Below are 27,354 nucleotides of genomic sequence, written 5' to 3' on the forward strand. Positions count from 1 at the left end.
GGTGTCCGATAGGTGGTTAACAACCCTTACAGGGTGGTAGTTGGAATCATTCCCGTTTTCAGTTCCTCAGATCATCTCTTGCCCGACCTGTCTCCTGAGGGGAGGAGGGTGGGATTTAAAATATATATATAACTGCCAGGTAAGTATTCATAAAACTTTGTTTTATCATAAAAACTTCATTTTTACGAATAGAACTTACCTGGCAGTTATATATATATAGCTGATTCACACATTTGGAGGAGGGTGAAGGACAGCCAACATTGTCGGGAAACAACTAAAAGTCGTAGGTAAACACCTTGATTCCTTACCTGCTAAGGTAGCTGACTTCAAAGGTTCCTGCCTCTTGAGTCGCTTTCCCTTAGGAGCGCCAGCCAGGTGAAGACCTGTTATACTGAAACAACTCAATCGAGTCTGTCAAACGGGGTGAGACCAACAACGTGACTAGACTTCTGTCCTTCCTATTCCCCCTTCTATTACCTGTAACCTTACTCAATCTAACCACCTAACCTTGCAGACTAGATATACACCTATCTAGTTAGACTGGGGTTGCTGTTCCCACAAGGAAGCTTCCTCAGACAACCATAAAAACACCAGCCCAATTACAGGTATCCCAAACAAAAGTTAAGGTTGAGGGGAGCAGTCACTCCTTTACCCAATACCGAAGCTGTAGCTACATATGGGCCCAAGGTGTAACATTTCTCATAATCGACTCTTACCTCTCTGAGGTAATGAGAAGCGAAAACAGAGTCACTTCTCCAAAAAGTGGCATCCATAATTTGTTTAACTGACATATTCTTCCTATAAGCCAGAGAAGTTGCAATGGCTCTTATTTCGTGAGCCTTCACCTTCAACAAACCAAAGGTCTCCTCTTCACATAAAAGGTGAGCTTCTCTTATTGTCTCCCTCAAAAAGAATGATAACGCATTCTTCGAGAGGGGCTTTTGCGGATCCTTCACTGAACACCACAAGGAACTGGAAGAACCTCTTAAGTCCTTTGTCCTAGAAATATATGCTTTGAGGGCTCTAACTGGACAGAGGAGTCTCTCCTCCTCTTGGCCCACTAAATCAGTGAGGTTAGGAACCTCAAACGTCCCCGGCCAGGGTTTGGAAGGGTTCTCATTCTTAGCAAGGAAGTCGAGCCTTAATGCGCAAAATTGCTCCATTACGATTGAAGCCTACTAGCTTCTGAATAGCCTGAATCTCGCTGACCCTTTTTGCTGTAGCAAGAGCCAGAAGGAAAAGAGTTTTCTTCTGTTACGTCTCTCAGGGTTGCTTGCGAGATGGGTTCCAACTTCCTGCTGCACAAGAACTTCAAAACCACATCCAAATTCCAGGACGGGGGTCTCAAAGTCTGCTTCGTTGTTTCGAAAGACTTTAAAAGGTCTCTCAAGTCTCTATCTTGAGACAGATCTATGCCTCTGTGCCTAAAGACAGTAGACAACAAGCTTCTGTATCCTTTTATGGTGGATACGGCCAGCTTAGAATCTTGCCTGAGGGACAAGAGAAAATCAGCTATCTGGCTCACAGAGGTAGTGGTTGAGGAAACCTTATGCTGCCTACACCAAGATCGAAAGGTTTCCCACTTTGATTGGTAAACTCTCTGTGAAGAGACCCTCCTCGCTCTGGCGATAGCTCTCGCAGCTTGAGCTGAAAATCCTCTCGCTCTGACAAGCTTCTCGATAGTCTGAATGCAGTCAGTTGAAGAGTGAGGGGGTTTTGATGATACCTCTCGAAGTGGGGCTGTCTGAGAAGCCTTGGACTTGGGGGAAGACTTCTCGGAAAGTCCACTAACATCTCCACCACCTCTGTGAACCACTCTCTTGCTGGCCAAAAGGGGGCTATCAGGGTCATTCTCCCCGAATCTAGGAGGGCGAATTTCTTGACTACTAGATTGATAATCTTGAACGGAGGGAACGATAAGTGTCTATCCCCGTCCAGTCCATCAAGAAGGCGTCTACTGCTATTGCTTCTCTGTCCGGGACTAGAGAGCAGTAGTTGGGGATTCTCTTGTTCTGGCTGGAGGCGAAGAGGTCTATTGAAGGCCTCCCCCATAACCTCCACAGTTTCTGGCAAACTTGAAGATTGAGAGTCCATTCCGTGGGCAGAACTTGCCCTCTTCTGCTGAGCATGTCTGCTCTTACATTCTTCTGCCCCTGCACGAATCTCGTCAAGAGCTCCACTCTGTGGTCTTTTGTCCACAGAAGGAGCTCTCTTGTTGTTTCGTAAAAGAGGCAAAGAATGAGTCCCTCCTTGTTTGCTGATATACGCTAGAGCCGTGGTGTTGTCGGAATTCACTTCTATTACTTTCCCCAGACAGATTCCTTGAAGGCTTTTAAACCTAACCAAATGGCCATCAACTCTTTCCTGTTGATGTGCCATCCGATTTGTCCCTCTTCCCAAGAGCCTGAAACTTCCTTGTTCTCCAGTGTTGCTCCCCATCCTGACTCGAAGCATCTGAGAACAACACTAGGTCTGGGTTCTTTCTGCGTAGGGAGATTCCTTCCCCTAAGATCGACGGATCCAGCCACCAACTCAGATGCTTCTTGATCTCTGCTGGAATGTGGAAGGAAAATGAGTCCTCCTGATTCTTCCTGTCCCAGATTCTTGAAAGGAAGTGTTGCAGAGGTCTGAGATGTAACCTTCCCAGAGAGACAAATTTCTCGAGCGAGGAGAGGGTGCCCAACAAACTCATCCACTCCCTCGCCGAGCACTTCTGCCTCCCCAGGAAATACTGAACCTTCTCGAGGCACTTGGTTTGCCTTTCTTGTGAGGGAGAAGCCCGAAAACGAGCTGAGTCCAGAACTATCCCCAAATAAAGAATCGTCTGACTCGGTTCGGTCTGAGACTTCTCCTTGTTGATAATGAGACCCAGATCCTGAGCTATCAGAAACGTCTTGCGTAAGTCCTCCAGACACCTGTTTTTCGACTGGGACCTTATCAGCCAGTCGTCTCAGGTACAGGGATACTCTTATCCCCTCTTGATGAAGCCATCCTGCCACATTTGACATTACTCTGGTGAACACTTGAGGGGCTGTGCTGAGGCCGAAACAAAGAGCTTTGAACTGGAAGCATTTGTCCTGGATTACAAACCTTAAAAACTTCCTTGAAGTCGGGTGGATGGGAATATGAAAGTAAGCGTCCTGCAGGTCCAGGGATACCATCCAGTCCCCATGGGCGGACTGCTGCCAGCACAGACTGAGACGTCTCCATGGTAAACTTGGTCTTCTCCACAAATCCGTTCAATGTGCTGACATCCAGGACCGGTCTCCATCCACCCGAACTCTTGGGCACTAAAAACAGACGATTGTAGAACCCTGGGGATCCTAGTTCCAAAACTGGTTCTATCGCTCCTTTCTTCAACATCTGGTCTACTAGATTCAGGAGTGCCCCTTGTTTCAATGCGTTCGAGTACTGAGCCACTAGGGCTCGTGGCGTTGTTGAAAGTGGCGGTTTCCCGTAAAGGAATCTTGTACCCTTCCTGATGACTGAGAGGGACCAGGTGTCTGCCCCTCTTGCTTCCCATGCCTGCCAAAAGTGAGACAGCCTTGCTCCTACTGTTGTCTGGAGGACTTGTTTCTCAATTCCTAGAGCGTGTTCTAAACGTCCTTCTGTTAGCTCTACCCCCTGTTCCTTGTCTTCTTCCTCTGAATTCAGTTCTAGAAGGAACTCTGCCCCGAAAGGGCTGCTGAACTCTCTTTTCCTCCTTTTTGGCAGCTGGAGGAATTGCCGGAGGAAACCTCCTAGCCAAGCGAGTAAGTAGATCTTGTGTAGCTTTATGTGCCAGAGTCTGAGAAATATCCTGACCAAGGACTCCGAAACAAATGCTCTGAGAGGGGGGGCGTATAAGAGCTCTGCCTTCTGTGCGACTGTAGTAGATTTGGACGTGAAGGAGCATAACAAAGCCCTCTTCTTCAAAATCCCTGCAGTAAAAGAGAAGCCATCTCATTTGCTCCATCCCTCAGAGCCTTATCCATACAGGCCATAATACTGGAAAGGTCTTCAATTCCTGTTGCCTGAATGGTTTCCGTCCTCTTGGAGAGAATTCCAACAGACCAGTCTAAAAACAAAACACTTCAAAAGACCTAAAATTTCTTTAATGAGATGGTCTAGTTCCGTCATCGACCACATCACCTTAGCTGAGTTAAGGGCATGTCTTCTAGAAGAGTCTACTATACCAGAGAAGTCCCCCTGGGAGGAGGCAGGTACTCCCAGGCCAAGAGCTTCTCCAGTGTCATACCACATGCCCGCCTTCGAAGCAAGCCTAGCTGGAGGAAACGAGAAGGAGGACTTCACTGCTTGCCTACGCTCCTTAAGCCAGTTATCAATCCTGGTCAGAGCCTTCTTCGCAGAAATGGAAAGTTTCATTTTAATAAAGGCTGACTGCTTCCTCGATTTCTTCCTGTTAAACTGGGACTGAGGAGAACGAGGAGCAGCAGGCTTAAACTCCTCCCCATACAGCTCCAAAAGAGAGCGAGAAAGAACCTTATAATCATCAGCCGCATTAGAAGGTTTATCTTCGTCCTCTGAAACGTCTTCCAAATCATGCATTCCTTCCAACTCCGTCTCTTTCTCTTCTTGCTGTATTGCGTCCGGGGAAGACGTACGATCGCCGAAAGAGTCCTGGCGGCGAGAGCTGGTTGCGTCCTGACAAACCGCCCTAGAAGCGTCCTGATGTCGAGAGCTGGATGCGTCCTGGTATCGAGAGCTGGAAGCGTCCTGGCGTCGAGCGTTGGATACGTCCTGGCGCCGAGAATTGGATGCATCCTGGCGTCGAGAGGAGGATGCGTCCTGGCGTCGAGAGAATTCACTGCGTTCTTTCCTTCCTGGAGAACCGAAGTCGAAATCTTGCTGAACAAAGGAAGAATGTTCCCGGCGAGAGGAAGAAAATTCCTGTCGTTTATAGCGTGGAGAGGAGAAGAGTCGAGCCTCAGGAGAAGAACCCTGAGGTTTTTGCTTGGGAGAAAAGAGAAGACTCTTATGTCCCAAGCTAGAACTGCGCCACTTGTTGACTCGAACGGGAGAGGGATCCAGTTCTCTCTTATCTCTAGAAGAAACCTCAGCAGGGGACTCCCTTCTAGATCTCTTCACTGGTAACTTGGAGTCCTTACGTCTGACCGACTGGGGGGGAGGACGACTAAAGGCCTGAACAAGAGAAGCCAATTGGCCTTGCATGACGGTCATAAAGGATTTAGCCGCAGCAGCTGCATCTTGAGGTTCCGAGGGAGAAGGTTGTCGAGTCAAGCTGGGAGAAGGAGAAGGATTTCTCGAGAATTCTCCGGAAGCAGAAAGAAGAGATCTCTCCCTCCTCCGTACAACGAGAGGAGAACATTCCGAAAAAGGTCTTGACCTTTTTGCTGGAGAGACGTTCGGTCGTCGTCGGAAGCAAAAGATTCAGGGCTACTCCACGCACCGAAAGGGGAGAGCGAGTCGAGTTGATCCTCTTGCTGCAACCATCTTCTTTGGTCGGTCTCGAATCCTCATACTGCCATCTACGTCTAGGAGAGGGGCTAGGAGAAGACGCATAAGCCCTTCCGACACGCCTTTCCTGTGGCGGTCATAAGCAGCCTGGGAAAAAGCAACAGGACTGCTTGAGGCGACGGCTGACCGAGGATACGTCCCTCACCCCCTTTCACGATCGTCGACGTACCTTCTCCCTTGGTCCTGGGAGCTTGGTAGAGGTCTAGATCTAGGGGGCATGACAAGGTCGATCAGTCGCCACCTCCACTGCACTAGCACAAACACTATCACAAACTTCACTTGTACTCTTACCTTTCTTCAAGGCTTCAAGTTGATCCTTTAATTCTTTCATCTCAGCCGCCATCCTGGCGAACTGAGGGTCCATAACAGCAGATACAGTTCCTGTAGAAGGAGCAGGGGTTACCACCTCGGGGAGAAGGATCTACTTCTAAGGGTGATTTAGGAATAGAAGGGTTAAAAGAAATGTCTAGGCTAACATCACTCACAGACCTAGATTTAGATTTAGAAGCCCTCCTTAACTTATCCATCACTAATTTACGCACATAGCGTTTCATTTCCATCCATTTCTTTCCATCCAAACCCTCGCATTCTTTACATCTTTTATCCAAGGCACACTCAAAACCCTGCACCCTAAACAAACAGTGTGAGGGTCCACCAAGCTTTCGGCAACCTAACCTTGCATTCCTCATTCACACATACTCAAAAACTTAGGATCAGACATCTTATCCAAGAACAGTCAAAAGAATAAATCAAAACAAGCCACAAAAGCGATTGCCAATCCAAAGGTCAAAATACGTCACCAATAAAAGGCCAAACACAGCGACCTAGGGAAGCGAGCGAAAACCCGACGGAGAACCAACAACGATGTTGTCAGTCCAACCGGCAGAGATGATCTGAGGAACTGAAAACGGGAATGATTCCAACTACCACCCTGTAAGGGTTGTTAACCACCTATCGGACACCTACCATTCGGCGGTTGCCGCGAGTTTTGAAAAATCTGCCGGTTCGACAGGGATTAAGCTATATATATACATATAACTGCCAGGTAAGTTCTATTCGTAAAAATATCATTTAACCCATCATGAAATCATTCTGAACTTTGCCACACTGGATGACGTAGATCTGTTTTCAAAAGTGATTTTAATGTCATAAAACTTGTCTTTTCGTCATTTCCCTGTATTGTTGCTCTCCTGAGTTTCTTTGCAAATTCCCTCCCCAGTGAAGCTGAAGAACAATGACAAATTTTGTTACCTGAATGAACTCACACCTATTCAGGGTTTCAGGGCAGCCGTAGGCTCTTTGATGTCAAGCTTTCTGCTTATTTAAATTCTGGAATAAAAGAACACAAAATATTCATAACTTAAAGGTAGGTTCGCTAAAAGGTAAAGTTCCTTACTTTGAAAATGCTCTCTTCGAACACAAGAAATTCATCTCCTTCGATGTCGATTTTGAGAACGTCAATATTTGCCATCTCGTGTTGTAAGATATACATAATGTTGTCTAGTGGTCGATTAAAATATCTGATAGTCGCGTTTTCATTGTCATCTTGGACAGTGCGGTATTCAACTTGCTTTCCCAAACGTACTGATGCCAGGTACACCCTGAAAGAAGTTAAATTCTGATATTTTTCTTTTTCATTTAGTTTTTTAACTACTCCTATTGCTAATAGAAATCATTATATCTCCATTGTTAAAGACTCAAAAGAGAATTTCCCGTTCGAAAACAAGTATCTATCAACTGTCAAATTGCGCCACTCAGTTGAATTACTCGAGTTACACAGCTTTATTTTATTTTTTTATTTTTTTCCTTTCCTCTGTATCACCTCCTCAATTGCAGAATGTCCATTATGATTTACTCTAGAACAAAAAGATTCTTGGAATGCCTTGACCTCCCTCTATAGTAATTGTGAGGATCAGTATATTCAAATGTCAACCATTTCAGTTCCCTCTACACGTGTCCTCGTACTGCCAAACTGGTTACGCGTTAACAATAACAGTAGGTTATAAAAACTGTATCACCACCAGCTTGGAGGCAAAGAAAGATCACTATTATTTTAAAGCTGATGGACCTGCTTCTGCATCATTGTTTGACGCACGTTAAATGTTCAAACGTCGGTCTGGTACAAGGATACATGTTTTTACAAAGATTCAAGACAAAATGTCTGCTTTCAAGTTTATAATAAATCAATACTTTTTGTTATATATTTAATCCATTTAAAAGTCATGATATAAAAGGAAGTAGCTATAGTTCACGTTATCCAGTGTATACTGGGCTTTAACCTGTAGAATCAACCAAAAACCTTATACTTTGAGTAATGTAATCAGTAATGAAACACACTTCACCATGTAGATAGAACTATGCATACAAAATGTTTACAATCTATAATGGCAGCTAACCTTTTAAATGGATTGTTGGTACGATAAAGACTTCGTTGGAAGTCAGGGTCCATGGAAAAAACATTACATCCGTATTTTGCCATGCAGAGGTCATAGAATAAGTTGTGACCAATTCCCATAGAGTACACGATGCACGAATTCTGGTTGGGACGTATTCCAGCATCCATGCAAACTTTCCTAAAGAGAAGGCAAAAACCAAGTTATCTTAAGTTGATGTTTTACAAAGCTTATGTACGACCTTGTCACATGGGTGCAAAATGTTTAACTGTAGGATCTTTGTAATAATTCTTGTAAAATTTATGTAAAAAAAAAAAAATATACACGATGTTTCAAAACTGATATACCATAGGCATCTAAATAGGTTTCCTTCATCAGGAACCACTGAGCAAATAAACCACAAACTGTTGCATTTTCTTAGTCCTCTACCAAGATGAAGCAAGTAACTCAATGACATAGTCGACATAATTACTGAGGTCTTTTAAAACAAAACTCCATTTCCACTCTAGCAAATTTTTAAAACAGGCATCAACTTCCAAGTTCATCTTACAGTTATAAAGGTTATTTTCTCATAATTTCTCACTTGAGGTTACATCAAACTTATTTCAACACTGATGAATAAAAATGATCAAACTGGTAATTTTTTTTCTTTGTTTACTTACTCAAAAATACTATTAGCAGAAATCTACTCAATTCAAAGTACCTCCTCCAAGCACTCCAATTCATAGTCCCTCACCCAGGCAGCAGCACACCTTTTCTCCTGGGGTATCTCCTGTTTTCATCATCCCTCTCTTTATTCACCTCCTCCTCACTGGACTCCCCTGAGGAACTCAGCAGGTCAATCCCACACAAGTCCATCACATGACATGGCACACCTTTCACAGACATTATTTTTATAATTAATTCCAGTTACGATCCCCTTCTCCATTGAGTAGTGCAGCATGCATGAGGCGGCTTGACCCACACTTCTCCCATCTGAACAGAAGCAACATCCTCAGTAACAGTAACTGGCACTTTTGCCAGGCGTCTCCACTCATATTTATAGATAGCCCTTTGAGGAACACTACTCTCATCTAACCTTTCCTGGGTGTCATATTACTGTATACCAGAACACAGTTTCTAATGGACTTATGTCTCCCCTCTCAAGAGACAGTTTTGATAGCTCTGTGGTGCCTCTCCACAATACCATTTCCACTTGTTCCATCTGGCCCATGCTGTGAATTTATACAAAATCCTTGCTTTTCACTTGAACGTCTTTCTCTATAATGTGCAAGTGATGGATTTCCTTCATGTGACACTGCTGTCCTTTGATTGCTTGAGGTCTGAGCATAGCCTGTTTTAGGCTTAGGCCCATGTGTTGCTCTTCTGGCCAGATTAACTTCGTTGGCATTCTTATTTTCAATTTTCCTTGCTTGAAATTCTGACTGCTCTTCAGCTTGGATAAATTTTATCATCTCTGAAAGTGTCACTTCCTTCTTTAAAACCTTCCTATGTGTAGCATCTGATGTACCATGTTCCATTATTTGTACAAGAACCTCGTTGTCTTTATCCCAAAACATACAATTTTTGGCTAATTCCTGCAATCTTGAAACATAGGCTTGAATTTCTCCATTAAGCTGCTGCACACACACTGGCAAAATTTATGAATTTCATAAAACCTATTGAAGGTTTAAAACATTCTTCAATTGAATTTATGACAGGTTCCACATCATCTTCCCCTCCTTTTTGTGCATCTGTGAACCATTTGTAAATCTCTACTATTTCTTTCCCCGCAGGTAACTGCAGTAGGGCTTTTTGCCTCTTATTACCCTTATGTTATGGGCTATCACAACATTCCAAAAATTTGTTGTCCAGTCCTGCCATCTCTTGGCCACATTGCCATCCTCACTGTGAACTTGAAATGGTTCAATATACCTAGCAAAATCTGCCATGCTGGGTTAGGCTAGGCTATACGTGACGAGTAGGCTAGGTGGTAATTCTAAGTATTAGCTCCGCGCCTGTTTTTACCTTGGAAACTGGTTTTTTCTACACTTTTAGGGCTTCTGATACTGGCGGTGCATTTGTTTGGTGTCGGCCAAATGGAATGTCCCTTCACTGTGTTTAGTATTGGCCCGGGGTACCCACATGTTAACAAGTTACTGCACTTGCCGGACGGGATATGAACCGTTCGAAACAGACGCACCCGTGCTCTGTCTTGTGAAGATCGCATATAGAAACCCCTTGTTGGATGGACTTCAGGGATTAATTACAGGTTAATTACATTTGTGCGACAAAAACTGAAGGTAAATCCATAATTAGCAACCACAAAACTGTAGAAAAAGTAAAGTTAGAAGGAAATCGCCGCCGCGGAGCTACTACTTAGATCTACTGGCTAGGCTATCACACTAGGGTTTTATCCAATGCCCTAGCCCAACATTAGGCCCAAATAATGTCTTGTTCCTCTCGTACTCCCAAGAGAATATATATATAATATAGCTATCCTTAGCTATAACAGCCACAAACATGTTATGACATTAAGGAAGCGAATATCACGCATAGCCTAGGCCAAGTTCCTCATTGGACGGGTGGTTATCGTCCTCGGCTAGCGCTCTGCTGGCCCCGCGTTCGATTCTCCAACCGGCCAATGAAGAAATATACGAATTTATTGCTGGTGATAAACTCAGTTCTCGCTCTAATGTGTTTCGGATTCCACAATAAGCGGTAGGTCCCGTTGCTGGGTAACCAGTTGGTTCTTAGCCACGTAAAATAAATCTAATCCTTCGGGCCAGCCCTCGGAGAGCTGTTAATCAGCTCAGTGGTCAGGTAAACAGGTTAAACTTAAGGTATACTCAACTTACACCAGCCTACCTAAAAGCAACTGTTGGGTTAACTCCTCTTTGATCGTCGCCATTATTAAGTCTTCTTAGCCTAATGAGGAATCACTGATAAACTGGAATATTTGTTGAACACTTAACGTCACTTAGCTATACAGGAAGTGCAAATGAAGTTCTGGTTGTCTGAATATTGGCGGTTCTTCTTCTTCTAAACAAACGCCTCCCAAACTTACTACTTCACACAGTCACTTACAGTAATAATTCTCACACTCTAAGAAGAACACAAAAGTGAGGACTCAGAGAAATTTGGGAAAAAAAATGCTGAATGAATACTTTCCCGCTATTTTGATGTAATGTAACATCCAAACTTAAAATCTGAGGAAAACCCATTCTTTCTTCTTAAATGTCAATCCTTTCTTAATCCCTTTAAATTACAAAAGTAATATATAGTCCCGAGAAAAAAAGCAACAGAACAACTTACGTGTCGACGGTCGGTACGAGGTTACAGGTACTTCCACCTTGGTTCAACAATTTGGAGCAATAGTAAGTTGGCTTGGTAACAGCATCCATCAGTACCTTTAATTGCTCAGTGCCCTTCTCATGGGCAGACTTGAATTCTCCTCGATCATCTGGGAGACCGTCCTTCTTAACTCGTTTTAATTCCTCACCAGCAAATTCTGTGAATAATTATAATAATGACTGGAGATCACTCAAATGCTTCCTACAAATATTAATCATTATACGCGTATTGTTTACTGCATCCGCAATCCAAGTTTCAATATGGGTTCAGTTTCATTCCAAAACTTGCCATCTATTTCTTGTCCGATAACCAACTATTTAGAAACTATATAAAGGACAATAGAATAACATTATACTTTAATTTCTCTACAAAGTAGGAAAACTTTCCATAAACTCGATCGGAAAAACTTTAAATATCATTTTACAAATGTGATTTGAATTTAAAATTAGACCATAATATTTGCATTTCCAGCAACATGAACTTACCTGAATTCACTGATTTTGCTTTACTGGGCATCAAGAAGCTTTCTTCTTCCTCCAGCATTGCTTGGAAGTCCATGTATCCGAAGGGGACATGAGGTGGACTCTCTAAGTACTGGATGCCTTCTTGCCAGTGAAGAAAAAGAGAAAATAAAATCCGATACAAACATTTTAATGCAGATGGTTATTTTCTTGACTGAGACATTTTGCAATTTGGATTCATTTTGATAAAGAAACCTCCTTTAAGTAATTTCACTCGAATTTGATTTGCACCATTGGTTACTAAATGAAAAGAAAATTTAACTAGAAGTTAGGGATAAAGCCCGATGTACTAAGTTATGAATAGAGTTAGTCTGAAAATTTATTAAACAAAAACTATAAAATTTGGAGCCCAGCCCGGTGAATGTTTTTTTCCTAAAAATATTTGCATTGAAATTATCATTGTTTTTAGTCACTAAAACATCAAGGGAAGCCAATTTATCATCGTGTTCCTTTCCAATAGTAAAATTCATATTGTTAGGAAAGTTTGAAATCTATCCCTGGAGGAGCATAGGCTATAATGGAGGAGTGCTCTTTATCTTTCCGTCCCCTATGTTACGCAAGGTACAAAGACGACACATTCGTTTCTTTCAGAAATGAATACGATGCTGATAGATTTTAAAATTCTACTAACAACTTCCATAATAACATTAATTTTACCATTGAAAAGGACCATGATGGTATGTTGACTTCCCTTGACGTTTTAGTGACTCAAAACAATAATCATTTCAATGCAACTATTTATAGGAAAATCATGCACCGGGCTCTGCGCCAATTTTTATAGTTTTTGTTCTATAAATATCTATCCATATCCCCGTACATCAGGCCTTCTTCCTAATTTCTGATGGGTTTTCTTTTCCTTCCGAAATTCGCTTTCTCAAGCAATGCTTTCATAATAAATGTTTCCTGCCCATCTAGTATTTAAGGCTATTAAAAAAATTCTCAATAAAAACCCTGCTTCTTGCATACCTAACTATGTACCTAAACTTGCTGTATATGCAAGCTTGTTTTTACCTAATAATCATAATTTTGCAAATACAGTTTACTAAAATCATTCAACAACATGGTGCTTTAAATCTTAAATTAATTGTTAAAAATCCTAAGACCATTTGTTCTTTACTTTCTTTCAAGGATCAGCTCTGTCCCTTGATGACGTCGGACGTTGCGCATGAGTACAAGTGCCTCGAATGTCGTATTTATCGTACGAATTGTAAATTGTTTAATCGCGAACTTTCTAATATAAGAAATCATGCCAAAGGTTGCAAGACAACCATTACGTATGTTTATTTTAAAATCGTTGTCCAAGTCCTGGAACCAGAAGGACTGCTTCTGTTGAAGAGCCTCAATATCAAAAGAATTATACCTTCACTAAATTGTCCATCATCGGCTGTTCCTCAGTTCTTATCTTAACCTGATTTTTGTTGGTATCTGTCCGCCTTCTTGTTCTGGTTTTATGCAATATTCTTTTGTGTTCTTCTCTTTCCCTGAAAGGAACATTTTTGCTTTTTTGTTTTAAATTCATATTTAGTTCTCTTTTACTGAGTTTTAACAAATGTGTAAACGTATTTAAGTACAAGTGATTATTAAAGTGTAAGTGATTTTCCAATTTTAACTTTTATCTTTTGTACATCTATTTATTTTCAGTTATACACACTAAACTACTTTTTAAATAATTTTGGATGTCCTGAAGATGTTTGTAATGTTTGTACAGCCTATAAACAGGAAGCAGATGCCCTTTAGAATCATTACCTATGGACTAAAACTGACGACCCCATAAAAAAGTAATGCTTAAGATCTTCAGCTACTCTAACTTAGTAACTGTCTGTGCTGAAGAACAGAAAGGACCTCAGGGTAACCGTGGAGTCTAAGACGAAGATGGTTTACAAGTTTAGTTATTCAGAAGAGGCATGGAGGCCCCTCAATTTAAGCTACGTCGACCACGAGACAACAGTCCTTGGGAGGGTTATACATCAGCATTGTATTCTCCAATCCAGCAGTAGGAGGCTTCGCTGTAGCGCCAAAGGAACCAGTGTTCTGAAACTTCGTGGAAAATCTCCCAGATCTTTCCCGTGATGTTTCTTTATTATTTTTCACTTTTTCTAAATTGTAGAGCTTATGTTAATTTTTGTTTTTCGAACTTGTTTTTATCTTTTTACTGTGTAAGGGAGTGTGTGTGTGTGTGTGTGTGTGTGTGTGTGTGTGTGTGTGTCCATGTTAAGAATTAGCTGCTGAACGTCTTACCGTTATGGATTACTGGAAAATCTCTAAGAAGCCAAGAAGTATGGATGAATATGTTGACGAATGCATAAACCGACGCCAATAAAATCATCAGCATTAGCTGATTGATTAAGTTTCTTCTCATTCTAGAGATATTAAGTCGACACCGTATCCGTTGAAGGCTTGTCGATATTGTCCTCTTCTCACTCCCTTTGTTCCTGCGAAGAATGGAATGGAATTAATAAATGATGAGAGATTAAACCATAAATTCCCGTCGTATGTGTCTTTCTTTGTGCATAATCTGGCCACTCTTTATCATTATGGTCGCCTATGATACTGTAATTGAAAGTGGAGTGAGTGGAAGGCTTTTGCTACCCAAGTAGCTTAGAGAAGCCGATTCACAACACCTATTTTGACTCCAGCATCTACTTGCAAGAGAGAGCAGAAATTGATCTTATATTTTTTTAACAGTATAATGGACGAATGTTGAAATCTGGCTCCTCCCATTCCGAGTTATAGTCCCATTTGAGAGCACAATACACACACACACACACACACACACACACACACACACACACACACACATATATATACACATATATATATATATATATATATATATATATATATATATATATATATATATATAAGCAGTGTGTTTATCATTTCTTGCAGCATTTGCAAGTCAAGTTTTTGGCATTCTTAGCAACCCAACAGACAAGACTTAGAATCTGGCACTTTACGATATTTTAAAATGGAGCACTTATATAAAAAAAAAATGAGGATTTTCTGAGGCATTCATAAATAAAAGTTCTGCTAGCCATTATCCATAAACAGAAAGATTTACTTACACACGCACACACACACACATAAAATACATAAACATATTCACTCTTAAACAGCTGGATCGATGAAGAACTCCACATCGACACCTAAGCGAAAGAGGGTTCTTGGCAATCACAGACGTATTTCATATTTTTTTTATACCAAGCCATCTTCCTTAGCAAGGGTGGTAGCAGTGAAAAAAAAGGCAATTGTCACTGCCACAATCATACTATAGCTGCTGAATAGTGGAATAGACCCAGTACGCAGAAAACTTCCACAGCATTAGCCATTCCTACAATTAAAAAGAAGTTATCGATATTATGTCAATCTCCAATACACACATTTCATGGATATTGAGGTCCCTTCTTTCCAACACCCCTTTCACTCCATTTTTGCCGTACTTTCTATACACTCCTCTTCTTCCTCCTGACACTTCCACAGTATGCAGTCTTTTAACCAATATATCATCCTCTATTCTTTTTACATGACTAATCCATCTCAAAACACTGATCCATCCTTTCACAGACACATGTTTTTCCATATTTTTCATCCTTTAAATTCTTGTCATTTATAGAGTAGATGTGCCACGCTGTCGAACGTCTCAGTTCAAAGGTTTTTTATTCCTCACACCGTCGGACTATGGAAGTCTCCCTGAGGACGTTGTGCAATTAGAACCTCAAAAGTTCAAGAGAAGATGCAATGCATTACTATCCTTATGCAATTCTCATTGTATTTTATAATTTACTTACGTTATTATCTGTTTATTAATTTCTTAATTTATTTTTTCTTTTCTAATAACTGATCTTTTCTTTCTGTATTTCCTGTTATCTTCTGTAACTTTTAAAATTAAAATGAACACCATATTCTTTGGAAGGTTGAATTTCAAGTTAATGGCCTTTGTGGGCTTGTTCCATATCAATAGGGTTCATCTTCTGAACAATAATAATAATAATAATAATAATAATAATAATAATAATAATAATAATAATAATAATAATAATAATAATAATAACATACTCCACAAGCAGATCACCTCATTATTGCCAACATTTTTCTTTCCTTTGCATTTAACATTTCTCTTCCATAGAGGAGAGTCAGCTAAACAGTCACTTTACACATCCCCGCCTTGGCTTCCATTAACACTTTACGATTTCCTTCAGTTTTCAAATATACCCTACTACACTCGCCTCTTCTCTTATCCTATTATAGTGCATTACATTTACTTCCAAATACCATTCTTTCATCACCCATTACGCTTTTACCCTCACAATCACTTTGAAATTTCGCCTCGTGCAAACCCCTTTCAGACTATTTTACTAGTTTCTACACTGCCTTTTAACAATCCCTGATTAATACTGTCATTTGCAAACATCAAGCACTCCACATTTCATTTACGACTCACTGTTTTATCCCATAATTTTACACCCATGTTATATTTCTTTCGTTTGACTTCTTACACAACTTTATGTATGGAGATTACAGCTATGGAAACATAACACAACCTTAACTCAGACACTTTTGCTCCAGACCATGTACCCTCCCATCTGTATTTTCCACCAAAGTTCACTTTCATCAACAAACATGTTCACCGACACCGCCTCACTGACTAATCTGCCTTAAGCCACTTGCACCTTTTTAATTTCTTACTGTTAAATTTCTCACATTGTTTAAACTCACACTGTTTTTTTTCCGTAAATCATACACTTCCCTAGGTGCATTCCCATCACCTCCCACATTTAATCACATAAACTCCTGGTATCTTTGTATTCTTCCTCTCTATTTACCCGCCTGTGTCCTTGGCAGTCACCTCCACAATCATACGTATACTAACACTTCCTACTCTTGCATCATTCAGCTCTTTCTCGTCTCTCATCCATATTAAAAAAATTTAAATGCTTACTCCATCAAACAGGGAATGCACTCACTTAAAACAGAATTTCTTCCTTTGGGTCTCTTATTTTCTGATCCATTTGTTCATTAATGCCTTCCACTTCATTTTGATTGATTCCATTTCTGCATCTGTCTGGAATTCTTGCTCACCTCCTTTCTCTTTTCTTCTTCACTTGCTTTCTTCCCTCTTTCACTTTCTTTTACCTGTACATGATCCTCCGTGCTATCATGCAAATGCAGCATGAAATAATCTATTTTTAACTAAATCTCTCATTTCCTTCTGTTTCATTTCTTGTTCCCACACTCCTTTACCTACAAATCCCCTTGCTGTTCTTGTGACATTTTATGTCTCTCACCTACTCTTCCGTTTCTGTGTCTCTAGCCATTGCCCATATTCCATCCATTTTCTCCTTATTTTCTTTTCTCATGTCCTTACAAACTTCAAGTGTCGTGATTACCCTTACAGCCACATTTCACTCCTTCCTCTACAACTAAGACAAATATCTCTCTAACCTGTTTTTCAACAAATAATCATCAGGTACTACACCTCCAGTCATTCCTCTTCTTACCACTAAAGCCCATTAACTTGCTCTTCCATTCACTCTGCACTAACACATAATCTAGCAAACTCTTCACCTCATCGTTTTATGTTTCCCACGCATACTTTAGAGATAATTTTTAGGAGACTTAATATTTTTTAACAATCACTCCCTTTCCAAACAAAAGACAGTCTCGAGTCTCGTGTCCTTAAAGAACTAAATACATACTAGCAGCGTAATTTCTTTCTCATTCGCTACCACTGCATTTAAATCACCTAGCACAAGGGACGTTGGAGTGGTTGGCCAGCAAGAAAAATGGATCCGGAAAAGAAAGGAGATGAAATTCAAGGATCTAAGGGTGGAACTAGGAGAGAACCCTACAGTTGTACTTGGAAGTAACAGTTAGAGGTGTTGAACAGCAAGATAACTAAAAGAAAGCGGAAATGGAGGTAAAGCAAAATGCCTAAAAGTGGGTACAGTTAGGGGCCGAAGGTACGATGAAAATATCCTTTAGTAATGCCTGCAGTAAGGTGCACTGACAGCATAACCCTCCCACAGGGTGTGCCCTCGAGAAAGGTCATTCAGTTCACAGGCTGTGGGAGATCAAGAACTAAGAACTGTGAGTCACTAAACACAGTACTGTAACTACTATGTGTGGCACCTAGGAGAGCTGTTAATCAGCTCAGTGTTCTGGTTAAACTAAGGTATACTTAACTTTTTTTAACCTGAGATAACCCCGAAGCCCCAGGCAAGGGCACAAACATAAAAAAAAAAAAACTGAAGGAAGAGGACGTTCAGTGTCCCTAACTGCCATTAGGCAAGTACACACACACACATATATATATATATATATATATATATATATATATATATATATATATATACATATATATATACATATACACATATATATATATATATATATATATATATATATATATATATATGTGTGTTTATTCTTAATAATACTCATAATTTCATGTTGTGAATATCATTTTTGCTCAAGCATGCATGAACGTGGAAAAACAGTTATACACAAATTCATCACTGAATGATATTGCTATAGAGGTGAAGAGGAAAATATTAATTTGTATCCACAAATTAATGAGTCAGCTCAGCCTTCTATCGTACCCCTCTCTCTCTTTCATACGAATGACATTCTATCCTGCTGAACCACCTTCAGAGGGACAGCGCGAAAATGACTTACAGAATATCGTCTACAGCCGGAAAAAAACAATGATATTGATGTTGCTTCCTTACCATCGACGCCAAGTTCACTGACCCAAATAGACAAATATAATCGATTGATAAGCTCTAATCAATGACACTCACTTCTTTATCCAAACTGTCACTTATATCACATGAAATAATAACAGATTTACTACATTCACCGTTTTGAATAGGATGGTTATCCTACAGCAGCGCTCCCTCTCCAACGAGGAGGAAAACTGACATTTCTCAAAATAGAATATACACGTCCGTGGCTTAGTTCGGACGAGGAAAAACACCAGTTTATCCTGTGTTTAAAAGTCCCCCGTTTCCTTTCTGTGGCAATTCTTTGTTTTGTCTGGGGAGCAATTTCACTTTGCTTAACAATTATAGGCCGAGGAACGACATCATTTAACTAGTTAAGCAGTTCAAAAACAAACTCGCGGAAGACTAGGCATGAACACACATACAGCAAGTCGCTTTAGAAATACCTGTCTTTATGACACACACATTATATATATATATATATATATATATATATATATATATATATATATATATATATATATATATATATATATATATATATATATATATATATATAACGCGTATGATTACGTTTGAATATATTTAGTGAGAGAAACTGCGAATTCTGTTAGTTTTGCAAATATTAAGTTTTCGTCTCATCATTATTGACCAGCTTCGCATCTGAGAGCTGACATATAATTTAATTTATGTATCGATGACGGAAAGAACAAAACGATGATTCATAGGCAAATGCTACTGAAGTCCAACAAAGCCACGAACAAGGAACATCCGGCAACTCACCAGCAAGTTACCATGGCAACAAGTTAAACAAACCTACGCTAGTTGTTGGTTTGTCTTCCACGAATGAGCCCTGCTTTCTTCAGTTCGTGTTGCCAAGATCTTATCACCATCTGATGGGAAAGGACTTTTTCTTCTCGTGTGTAAACGTTGTTCGTGCACAGTGGGAACTCGAAAACTAAAGTGTACTGTGTATCAGTTAGACTGTGGATAGTGCATTTTTTGGTGCTACTGCTAAAACGTTTTTTTTTTCCATACTACGGCAGTGTCTGCTAAAACGTTTTCTGCCACAGGGCAGAGATAAACAAGTTACCATGAAAAACTAGTTTGCCTGGGAAAGCCACTAACATTTCCGATGTCAATTCTGAATTTAAAATTTATCTCGTTTGGCGATTAGCATGTTCGTGTAGATATTTCATTTTGAACCCAAAATCAAAACGTTTTGCGGAAAAGGTACCGCATCGTATTATACTTAGGTTCATTTATTACATAATTGCGGTCAAATTGTTAATTATATATTAAACATCTTTCTTTTTAGGCACTAACAACTGCCAATTCTCTTACTCTCGTGAGTATTTAAAGGAAGTAATTATTGCTCAATTGGTATCCATATTTCCTAAAAATAAGAAATGATTCTCAGCGCGCTTCCTTCAGATCCAATACAAAAATGAACTCACAAATACAAAATCTAACTCGTTCATTAATCTGTTTTCCTTGTAAGTAAAACTAATCGTCATTGTTACCTAAAATCATTCATTCATTCATTTGTGGTTCTTCCGTACCTATAAAACTATAAAATATATTTCAGAATCTCTACTTAGTTATTCTTTTCAACAGTGATCATCTTTTATTATCAAATTTTCTTAGCTTTACGAGAGATTTAGTCTTACTGAAAAAAATGCTTTCACTTGATTATACATTTCAAAGAAACGTGTACGGATGATAACGTAACCTCCGCGAAATCCAAAACAGAGCCCGTAGACGAGACAAGACAAAGTAGCGAGTTCTGCCAGTCTCCTTGCAATGAGTGAAATTGTAGAAGTCATCGGAATAGGAGAGGTCGTGGTCAAACCGACCATAGCCCTTTTGGAGCTGCGCATCACTTCTCAAAAAGAAACACTGGAACTCTGTCGTGCCTCCGTGGAGAAACGGAAACCGTACGTGTATCACACGGTGAGATATTTTAAAGTATTTCAAGTTTAAATGAAGCGAGGTCTTTGTAAGTTTGCAGTGGCCAGTACCAAAAGTGTCTCCCGTTTTAACTAAAAACTACATAGTATCCAGTCTAACTAAAGACTATATATAATATCCAGTCTGTCATATGGAAAGTTGCCTTACAATCTTATGATTTATTTGACTTGTTCCTTAAGAATGTATGCTCAGTATGAAAATTTATGACTAGCAGTTAATAAAATGAAATTCACTGGGCGTCACGGACAACGCCAAGTTGACCGAGTCGTGACCCTAACGACGTATAATCTGAAGGCAAGACTATGCCTATGTTTTTTAAGATAAGCCATTCGGATACTGAAAATGAGTTACCATGTGCTCGTGTTCAGCAATGTATACAAAAAATAAGTAAAAATTGAAAACTATGGCATCGATCCCGTCATTTACTCTCACCATAAACTATAATTATAGGTTCATTTTCTGCATGCTTGTATGTTAATGTTTGTCTTAGTGAGAATTTTGCCATTATCTTGGCTTAGCCTATATTCTTTTTCTCAGATATTTGTCAGAAAATATTTAAACAGCAGAACGACGAGAGAACCCAAGTACTGGCGCACATACTGTAGTGTACTATTAAAAAAAAAGTAGTCATCAGTCATAGTCCGGCCATTTCTAGTGTGTTAAGAGTTTACATCATAACTCGATCAAAACAATACTTCTACGTGTCTCAAGAATCTGACACTGAGGAAGTGGCCGAATATTAGCTCCTGATCTCAAGCAGTTGGGGCCTCAATTGGCTAGCCATGTGATTTAAGTATTATTTTTATTAATTTATTTATTGACAAAAACATTTCGCAATGCTACCTCTTTAGTTTGCACCGACACTGCAAAAACGCTACCTTTGTCTGGTGATGTGGAAAGAAATATTTGACATGGGATAATGTGCCTTACAAAACGGAACAATCAAAAACTGGAATTTTTGTGACATAAAAGATTACAACGGAAACAGTAACTGACTTCATTTGCGGTAAGTTCTAGCAAAAGATTAATTAGTGGCTATTCGCGGTTCAAATCACACAACTAAAGTGACAGGCCAAAGTACTGCTTAATGAACAATTATCTTACAGGTTTATACCCTTAGTGCTTTATGGAGTGAGACAAATTAACTCCTCCATTTCTGACAGAATCAAACCATTCTTTTAAGGCTACAACATCAATTTCATGACTCGTGAATAACTGCAGGATCCTGTTTTGAATTCAAACATGCTTGAGACTTTTTTTTCTTTTTGCAGTTGTTAAATCATAAAACAAGAGAGAGTGACATAACTGAGATGGAAGAGATAAGAGAGAAAGATGGCGACCTCAAGGAACTGATTGTTACAGTTTCAGCTACACTTCCTATTCGTGAAGCCACTGAGGTCATCAGTCTATTGCTGGAAAAGCTTGGCAGTACTGTAAGCATCCAGAAGGTAAGAAAAATTTTGTGATGTGTAAAATCCCATAATTGTTTGTTTAAGCTTATGCTACCCTAAGATGTCATATCATAAATTCTATTTTAGGTCAGACAGATGAAATCTAGCCATTAGTAACAAAAAATAAACAAGTAAAACTGGAAACTACGGCAAAATAAAAGCATAGACTTATATTTGAACGGGGGTTGGTCACTTTTATTATAAAGACTGGCGGGAATATTTGTAAACAGAAGTGGCAAAATTGCATCAGCAAACTTTTCATGCAAGAAAATTATTGTTACTTTAAATCACAACTAATTATTTACCCACTCTTGCTCGACTACAGTATAAAATACATTTATACATCTACTACAGATATACTGATGATCATCATGTCTAGCTATCGTCTCATTCTCAAATAGGCCACTATCACTGATACCCTCAGTCCTCCGCTCTATTTTCTAATGACCATCTTCCTCGATTACCATTCTCGTTCTGTATTTGAGGTTACTGCTCTCATTTCTTCCCAGGGTTACCTCTTTCAGTACGCTGCCTATCATTCACAGATCATTTCTTCTATTGTCACTTATTTCCACCAACCAGTTGTTCCACTTAATCTGCTAATGCAAAGTTCTATTTGTATTTACTTTTGACTAACTCTAGCATTTCTTCATTGCGTCTTTGGTGGTGACGCATCAAGAAGTATATATTCTTTACCTTTCCCATTTGTCTTGATATTTCCTGTTTTATAAGCGAACATCTTTAAAGCAAAAATGAGACGAAAACTTTAGCTTTATCAGAGAAAAATCACTGCATTTAAACTCGGCTGTAAACAAAGTTCATGTAATTGTTACGTTTTTACATGAAGTTTTATTAGTAGCATAACAGTTGTAATCACAATAACTAAACATTTTTACCTTTCTTAGATGGGATACCTACATTCGTGCGAGTCTCTATCAGAAAGCAGGATAAAAGCAGGGAAAAGAGCAGCAGAAGAAGCAAAGCTAAGGGCTGCTGACATGGCTGAAGCTGTTGGTTCAGTACTTGGGCCATGTCTGGAAATAGTTGAAGAGGCTTGTACTCAAGTTGCCACTACTCACGGTAAGTACCTTGAACCTCGGTTGAAATCTCCACCTCAGGGGCATCTACTTCAAGTACTGAATAAGCATTGCTGTAAAGGAACTTGTTAATATTTTTCTTATTACTACTTTTTTTTCCAGAAAACCTTCAAAGAGAAAGGCATTCAAGCACGATGTAAATTAACATATTAGTCTTATGTTGATTCTGTGATTCTGGATTTGGCGATACTTATTACTTTCGTCGTTCCAGGGCTTACCCCAGATAACGTAAATGGATTTGGCTGAATAACTTGAATTTCTAAATTGTTGCCACAGTTTGATTTTGAAAATTTCATATCTAAATTGAAACTTTTGCCATTCTTTTTGTGATAATTGTCCCGGTAACCCAGATATTATGGAACTAATCTGAAGTTTGAACATGATATGACTGTAAAGATGTAATATTATTCTAAAAAAGCAATCTCTCGATAATCCAGATTAATAGAGCCAAGGCCCTGTCGGATAAGGGCGAAATCTAGATAAGGGCAAGTAGCAGAACTCTACAGATGTAAAACTGCAACTCTGTACCAATGATCTACCTTATTTTCCCGTATTTGTAACAACATATATTGTATAAATACACTTAAAAGAAAGTAAACCCTTTTTTTCTCTTGTACGCAAAACAATACGGTAGGTTACACAAACAATTTTTTCTTCATTTTGCCAAAAAACTCTTTAAACTACATCGTACACACACACACACACAAACAAACCTACAAGTATAAAAATACTTTTCTCTGTCACTTACCTGTGTGCACTCCCTTGGTGCTTATAATGGACTTTTTTTTAAAAAACTTGTGAGGTTTACAAGTCCTCCTCCACCTCCTCCCCTGCCTCATATCGACTGTCATCGAGACTGGCATCATTATCTTCTTCAGCCTCCTGTGACTCCCGGGAGACATTAAGAGGTGAAGTGGCTGGAGGAGGTGCAGAGGTGTCTAGAGGGTCAGGGTCATCGATGTGGGGCAACAACACATCAGATTCTTGGCTGAAGGAGCCTCGCATATCAAGAAGGCTGCAGATGTGCTTGCCTGTGATTCCAAGCTGAATGATGAATTACCAAAGAAAAGGATGGGATTTGAAGCAGCAGTCGAGGGTACTTTAATGATACGTACAGCAATTCTACTTTGCAATGACATTCCACTGAAACGTGCACATTTGTACAGCCAAGTTCAAGGCGCCATGGAAGTTGCTGGAGTCTATGATAACCATATTGAAGACCATGCACATATACGTGTACAAAGACACTTGTAGGGAAACAGCCTCATCGTCATTATCGTCTTTAAGCACTTCCTTGTCACCAACAGCAACTACAGCAGCTATCTCTCTGTTGAAGAGAAGTTGATAGCCAGGGTCGCCACATCTGTCATCCAGCCACTCTCGTACACCCTCCTCAGGAGCATTGTTGCCTCCAGTCACAAGTTTGAACCCCTGGAAGCCCATCATGCCCTCTTGTAAGTTGGCTTTTGGGTTGTAAATTTGATGGGGTTTCATCTTTAATGCAGCTAGAGCTGTTAATCAGCTCAGTGGTCTGGTTAAACTAAGATATACTTAACTTATAATTATGACAAGACTCATAAAAATAAAAAAAATTAGAAAATGCAGTACAAATAAAAATGAGAATTGCATGAACAAAAATTTTAAAGAAGGAACGAGTGGGTTTGTTATAGGCTTTAATGTATGCGATACTTCAGTTGTTGCTCTCTCCCCCCCTTTACTGTATCTCTTCTTTTTTCTTGCTTTGTGCTCGATGTATTTCATTATTAGTTACAATACAGATCCTTTAATAAAATGTGGAAAAGCATAAACGTATAAAACATGAACAAAACAAGTTCTAATGAAGACAATCGCCTGCCTACTCCTCTCCACACTGCATCCCCATCCCCCTCCCAGGTAGGGAAACCCTGGCCACCCACCTTCCAAAACAACCCTTTCTCTGGGAGATTCTTCCTGTAAACAGCCTTACTGTCACTCACCTCCCATGGCACCCTGGCTTCCAACCCCCCCTCCCACCTTGGAAACTTTTTCTTGCCTCCCCCAACCCCCAAATCCTTTCTCAGTCTTTATGGGTGTAAGCAGTGTTACCAAAATTTCCTTAAGTTGTGCAGCATTGCCAACCATCGAAGAGCAGTTTTTCAAAATGTTTTATGGCAGAATGCAGTCCTGTTTCCTTTGTGACTCTTGTTCCTTTGCAAATTATTCATTAAACTATTTTAATTTGTTTCCATGGTAAAATACTCATACTTTTTGGCAAAAAAAGTATATTTTCTTATAGCTGGGTTAACGAAGCCTTAAATTTTTTTTTTTTTTAAAGCAGTGACACTGCGCATCAGTATATTTCTATCAATCTATGACCTTTACTTATTCCTTTCAGATAAACGGGAATCTTGGGTTGTTGACACAGCTTTAAGGCAACAGGAAACTCATGTTCACACTCCTATTATAGTATGTGCAACGCTTCGAGCTAGATTTTCCCTTCTGGCATATGGTGCGCCAAAGAAGAAGAAATCCTGATCATGAAGGAGCGTTATGTTTCTGCATCATTCAGAAATCACTGTTTTGGCACCCCACTGTGATCACAGATGCCAAAAGGAACAATTCTTTGGGCAAAGTTCGAGCACTTGAAAAATAAAGAGAAAACAAGCTTCAAGAAAATGGCTGGGAAGAGAGCAAAAGGGACTTCAAGTTCCTTTAAAGGGAGCTTCATGAAATTTGACTTATTGAAGCATTACTTTTCACTTGTAATTCTCCAAAGACCATGAATAAAAACAATAAACATTAGGACAAAAAATATATTACTAAGTTGTTTTAATTGTAGCACAATGATAACCTGATGAAACATTGGCTTTAACTCTTTACTGTGTTCAGGGTACCTTGAATTAATGTACTCCCTTCCCTTAGGTAAGTTTATTGGGACTTCTTCTCTTAGTGTACCAGATTGTGTTTTTTCCAGATTATTTTATTAAACCCTACTGGTAAAGGAGGTGGTGTTTTATTTTTGTCGGTCACGTGTCTTTGTCCCCCTCCCACTGTTTCGTTGCTACCCACTTTTGTTCCCAACATGATCTGCGTTTGTGCATTCCACCTCCCACCCCCCCCCTTGCGCCATTCCTCACTTCCCCCCGCTGTTGGGGCACTTGAGGAACTTTCCCCGTCCCTTTCAGCCGCTCCCCACCCCCCACCTGCGGATGGCTCCCTGGAGTTTTCCTCCTCCAGGGGACGCTTCCACAATGAAAAACATGTCCGCTCCATTTCTGTGTTCTCCCCCACCCAAAACCCCGAATTCCCACGGTCCCCCTTTACTGTTGAGTAGAGTTAGGGGGCAAATAACAGTTGGTCACTTCCATTATCAGCAGCCCTAAAAGTGTAGAAAAAACAGTTTCCAGGGTAAAAACAGGCGCGGAGCTAATATTAAGAAATATCTTTCACTTTTCAACCACCATGTAACTCATCCCTGTACAGTGTCCAACAACATTTGAACTTGCAACAGTTACTGAACACCCAGTATCAACCAGTGCAGTCCACTTCAACATCAACAATTGGTAGCGAATGCGTTATACTCTTAGGCCTCTAGTTGGGTGACTGCTGGCGGACCAGTCACCCGACGCTTGTTTTCCTGTATGTCCAGGCTTACCACATCTATAACATATAATTTCTTTACGTCCGTTGTTGCAATATTTCACCAAATATGGCCCTCCACAACTGAAGCAAAATCCTTTAAATGAACAACTATTGTCCTGCTCACGATTCTCATGTTAACAGTGGCCTGGCCACAAGGTCTTACTGCTGCAGCTACAGCCCCACCCTTACTTGCTGTTAGTACTCTTGCCCTTGATAAGATATCACTCGTATTCATATCAAGAACACCATCACTCTATTGTAATTCACAAGATATTTTAACAGGAAAATCACTAACAAACGATGAAACAACCAACTTTTCCAAGCTAGTACCTGAGCAACCAGCTAAACCTTCTCAGCTCATTAGCAAATACGTCTACACGTTCACCTCTTTCGTGATAATTTAGCGTCAGCATCAGACTGCTCTGTATCAGTTAACACTAAACACAATGCCAAGGCCCTCTAAATATAAAGGCAACAAACTTGCTATGTCCGAAATTCTCTGCAGCTTGGCTACCAATTGAACTTTCTTCAGCCACGCTACATCTTCCTCACTGGTAAAAGGTTTCAGCATTTCACATGTTACCTTGGGCGCCATAATAATAATACATAGCTAGCTTGTGAACTCTTACCTTATTACGATGGAAGAACGGCCAAACAACTAACTTCACAATTAATTAGAGAAGTGACACAATGCCCTGACAGTGCGCTCTTAACCTACCTAACCTTACAAATCCAAAATTCTGACAGTGACAGACCGACTCACGGTG

At 40.0% G+C, this 27,354-nt stretch overlaps 2 protein-coding genes across 6 annotated transcripts in view; one reads left to right on the forward strand and one right to left on the reverse strand.

Annotated features, from left to right (window-relative positions):
• The window catches only part of LOC136843098 (uncharacterized), a 30,783-nt gene extending 16,644 nt beyond the window's left edge, over nt 1–14,139 (reverse strand). For 2 of the 4 annotated variants that reach the window (XM_067111097.1, XM_067111098.1), the window contains exons 1-5: nt 13,964–14,138; nt 11,690–11,806; nt 11,166–11,361; nt 7,875–8,051; nt 6,875–7,079 (exon numbers count right to left, since the gene is read on the reverse strand). In XM_067111097.1, coding sequence (XP_066967198.1) covers nt 6,875–7,079; nt 7,875–8,051; nt 11,166–11,361; nt 11,690–11,806; nt 13,964–14,084 — 816 coding nt within the window. In that variant the 5' untranslated portion in view covers nt 14,085–14,138. Of the gene's footprint in view, nt 1–6,874; nt 7,080–7,874; nt 8,052–11,165; nt 11,362–11,689; nt 11,807–13,963 lie in introns of all 4 variants that reach the window. The other 2 variants (XM_067111095.1, XM_067111096.1) reach the window with 2 other exon arrangements.
• A 5,145-nt stretch (nt 14,140–19,284) lies between these two features.
• LOC136843547 (interleukin-1 receptor-associated kinase 1-binding protein 1 homolog) lies at nt 19,285–25,920 on the forward strand. Of its 2 annotated transcripts, XM_067112077.1 has the most exons (5): nt 19,285–19,943; nt 20,200–20,400; nt 21,690–21,866; nt 22,775–22,949; nt 25,341–25,920. In XM_067112077.1, exons 2-5 carry the CDS (start codon nt 20,251–20,253, stop codon nt 25,478–25,480), a joined length of 642 nt encoding a protein of 213 aa, XP_066968178.1. In that variant the 5' UTR covers nt 19,285–19,943; nt 20,200–20,250; the 3' UTR covers nt 25,481–25,920. The 2 variants fall into 2 exon arrangements, with proteins under 2 accessions (XP_066968178.1, XP_066968177.1); XM_067112076.1 differs by having other exon boundaries at nt 19,285–20,400; nt 25,341–25,919.
• Nucleotides 25,921–27,354: the final 1,434 nt, after the last annotated feature.

The sequence above is a fragment of the Macrobrachium rosenbergii genome, chromosome 11 (assembly GCF_040412425.1).
Source record: "Macrobrachium rosenbergii isolate ZJJX-2024 chromosome 11, ASM4041242v1, whole genome shotgun sequence".
In the NCBI taxonomy this organism is placed as follows: Eukaryota; Metazoa; Arthropoda; class Malacostraca; order Decapoda; family Palaemonidae; genus Macrobrachium; species Macrobrachium rosenbergii.

Excerpts from the sequence above, each read along its gene's own strand:
- LOC136843547 (XM_067112077.1), top strand. The coding sequence starts at position 20,251 with ATGAGTGAAATTGTAGAAGTCATCGGAATAGGAGAGGTCGTGGTCAAA. Across the intron at positions 20,401-21,689 it reads AACCGTACGTGTATCACACG|TTGTTAAATCATAAAACAAG; the intron begins GTGAGATATTTT and ends TTCTTTTTGCAG. Across the intron at positions 22,950-25,340 it reads TCAAGTTGCCACTACTCACG|ATAAACGGGAATCTTGGGTT; the intron begins GTAAGTACCTTG and ends TATTCCTTTCAG.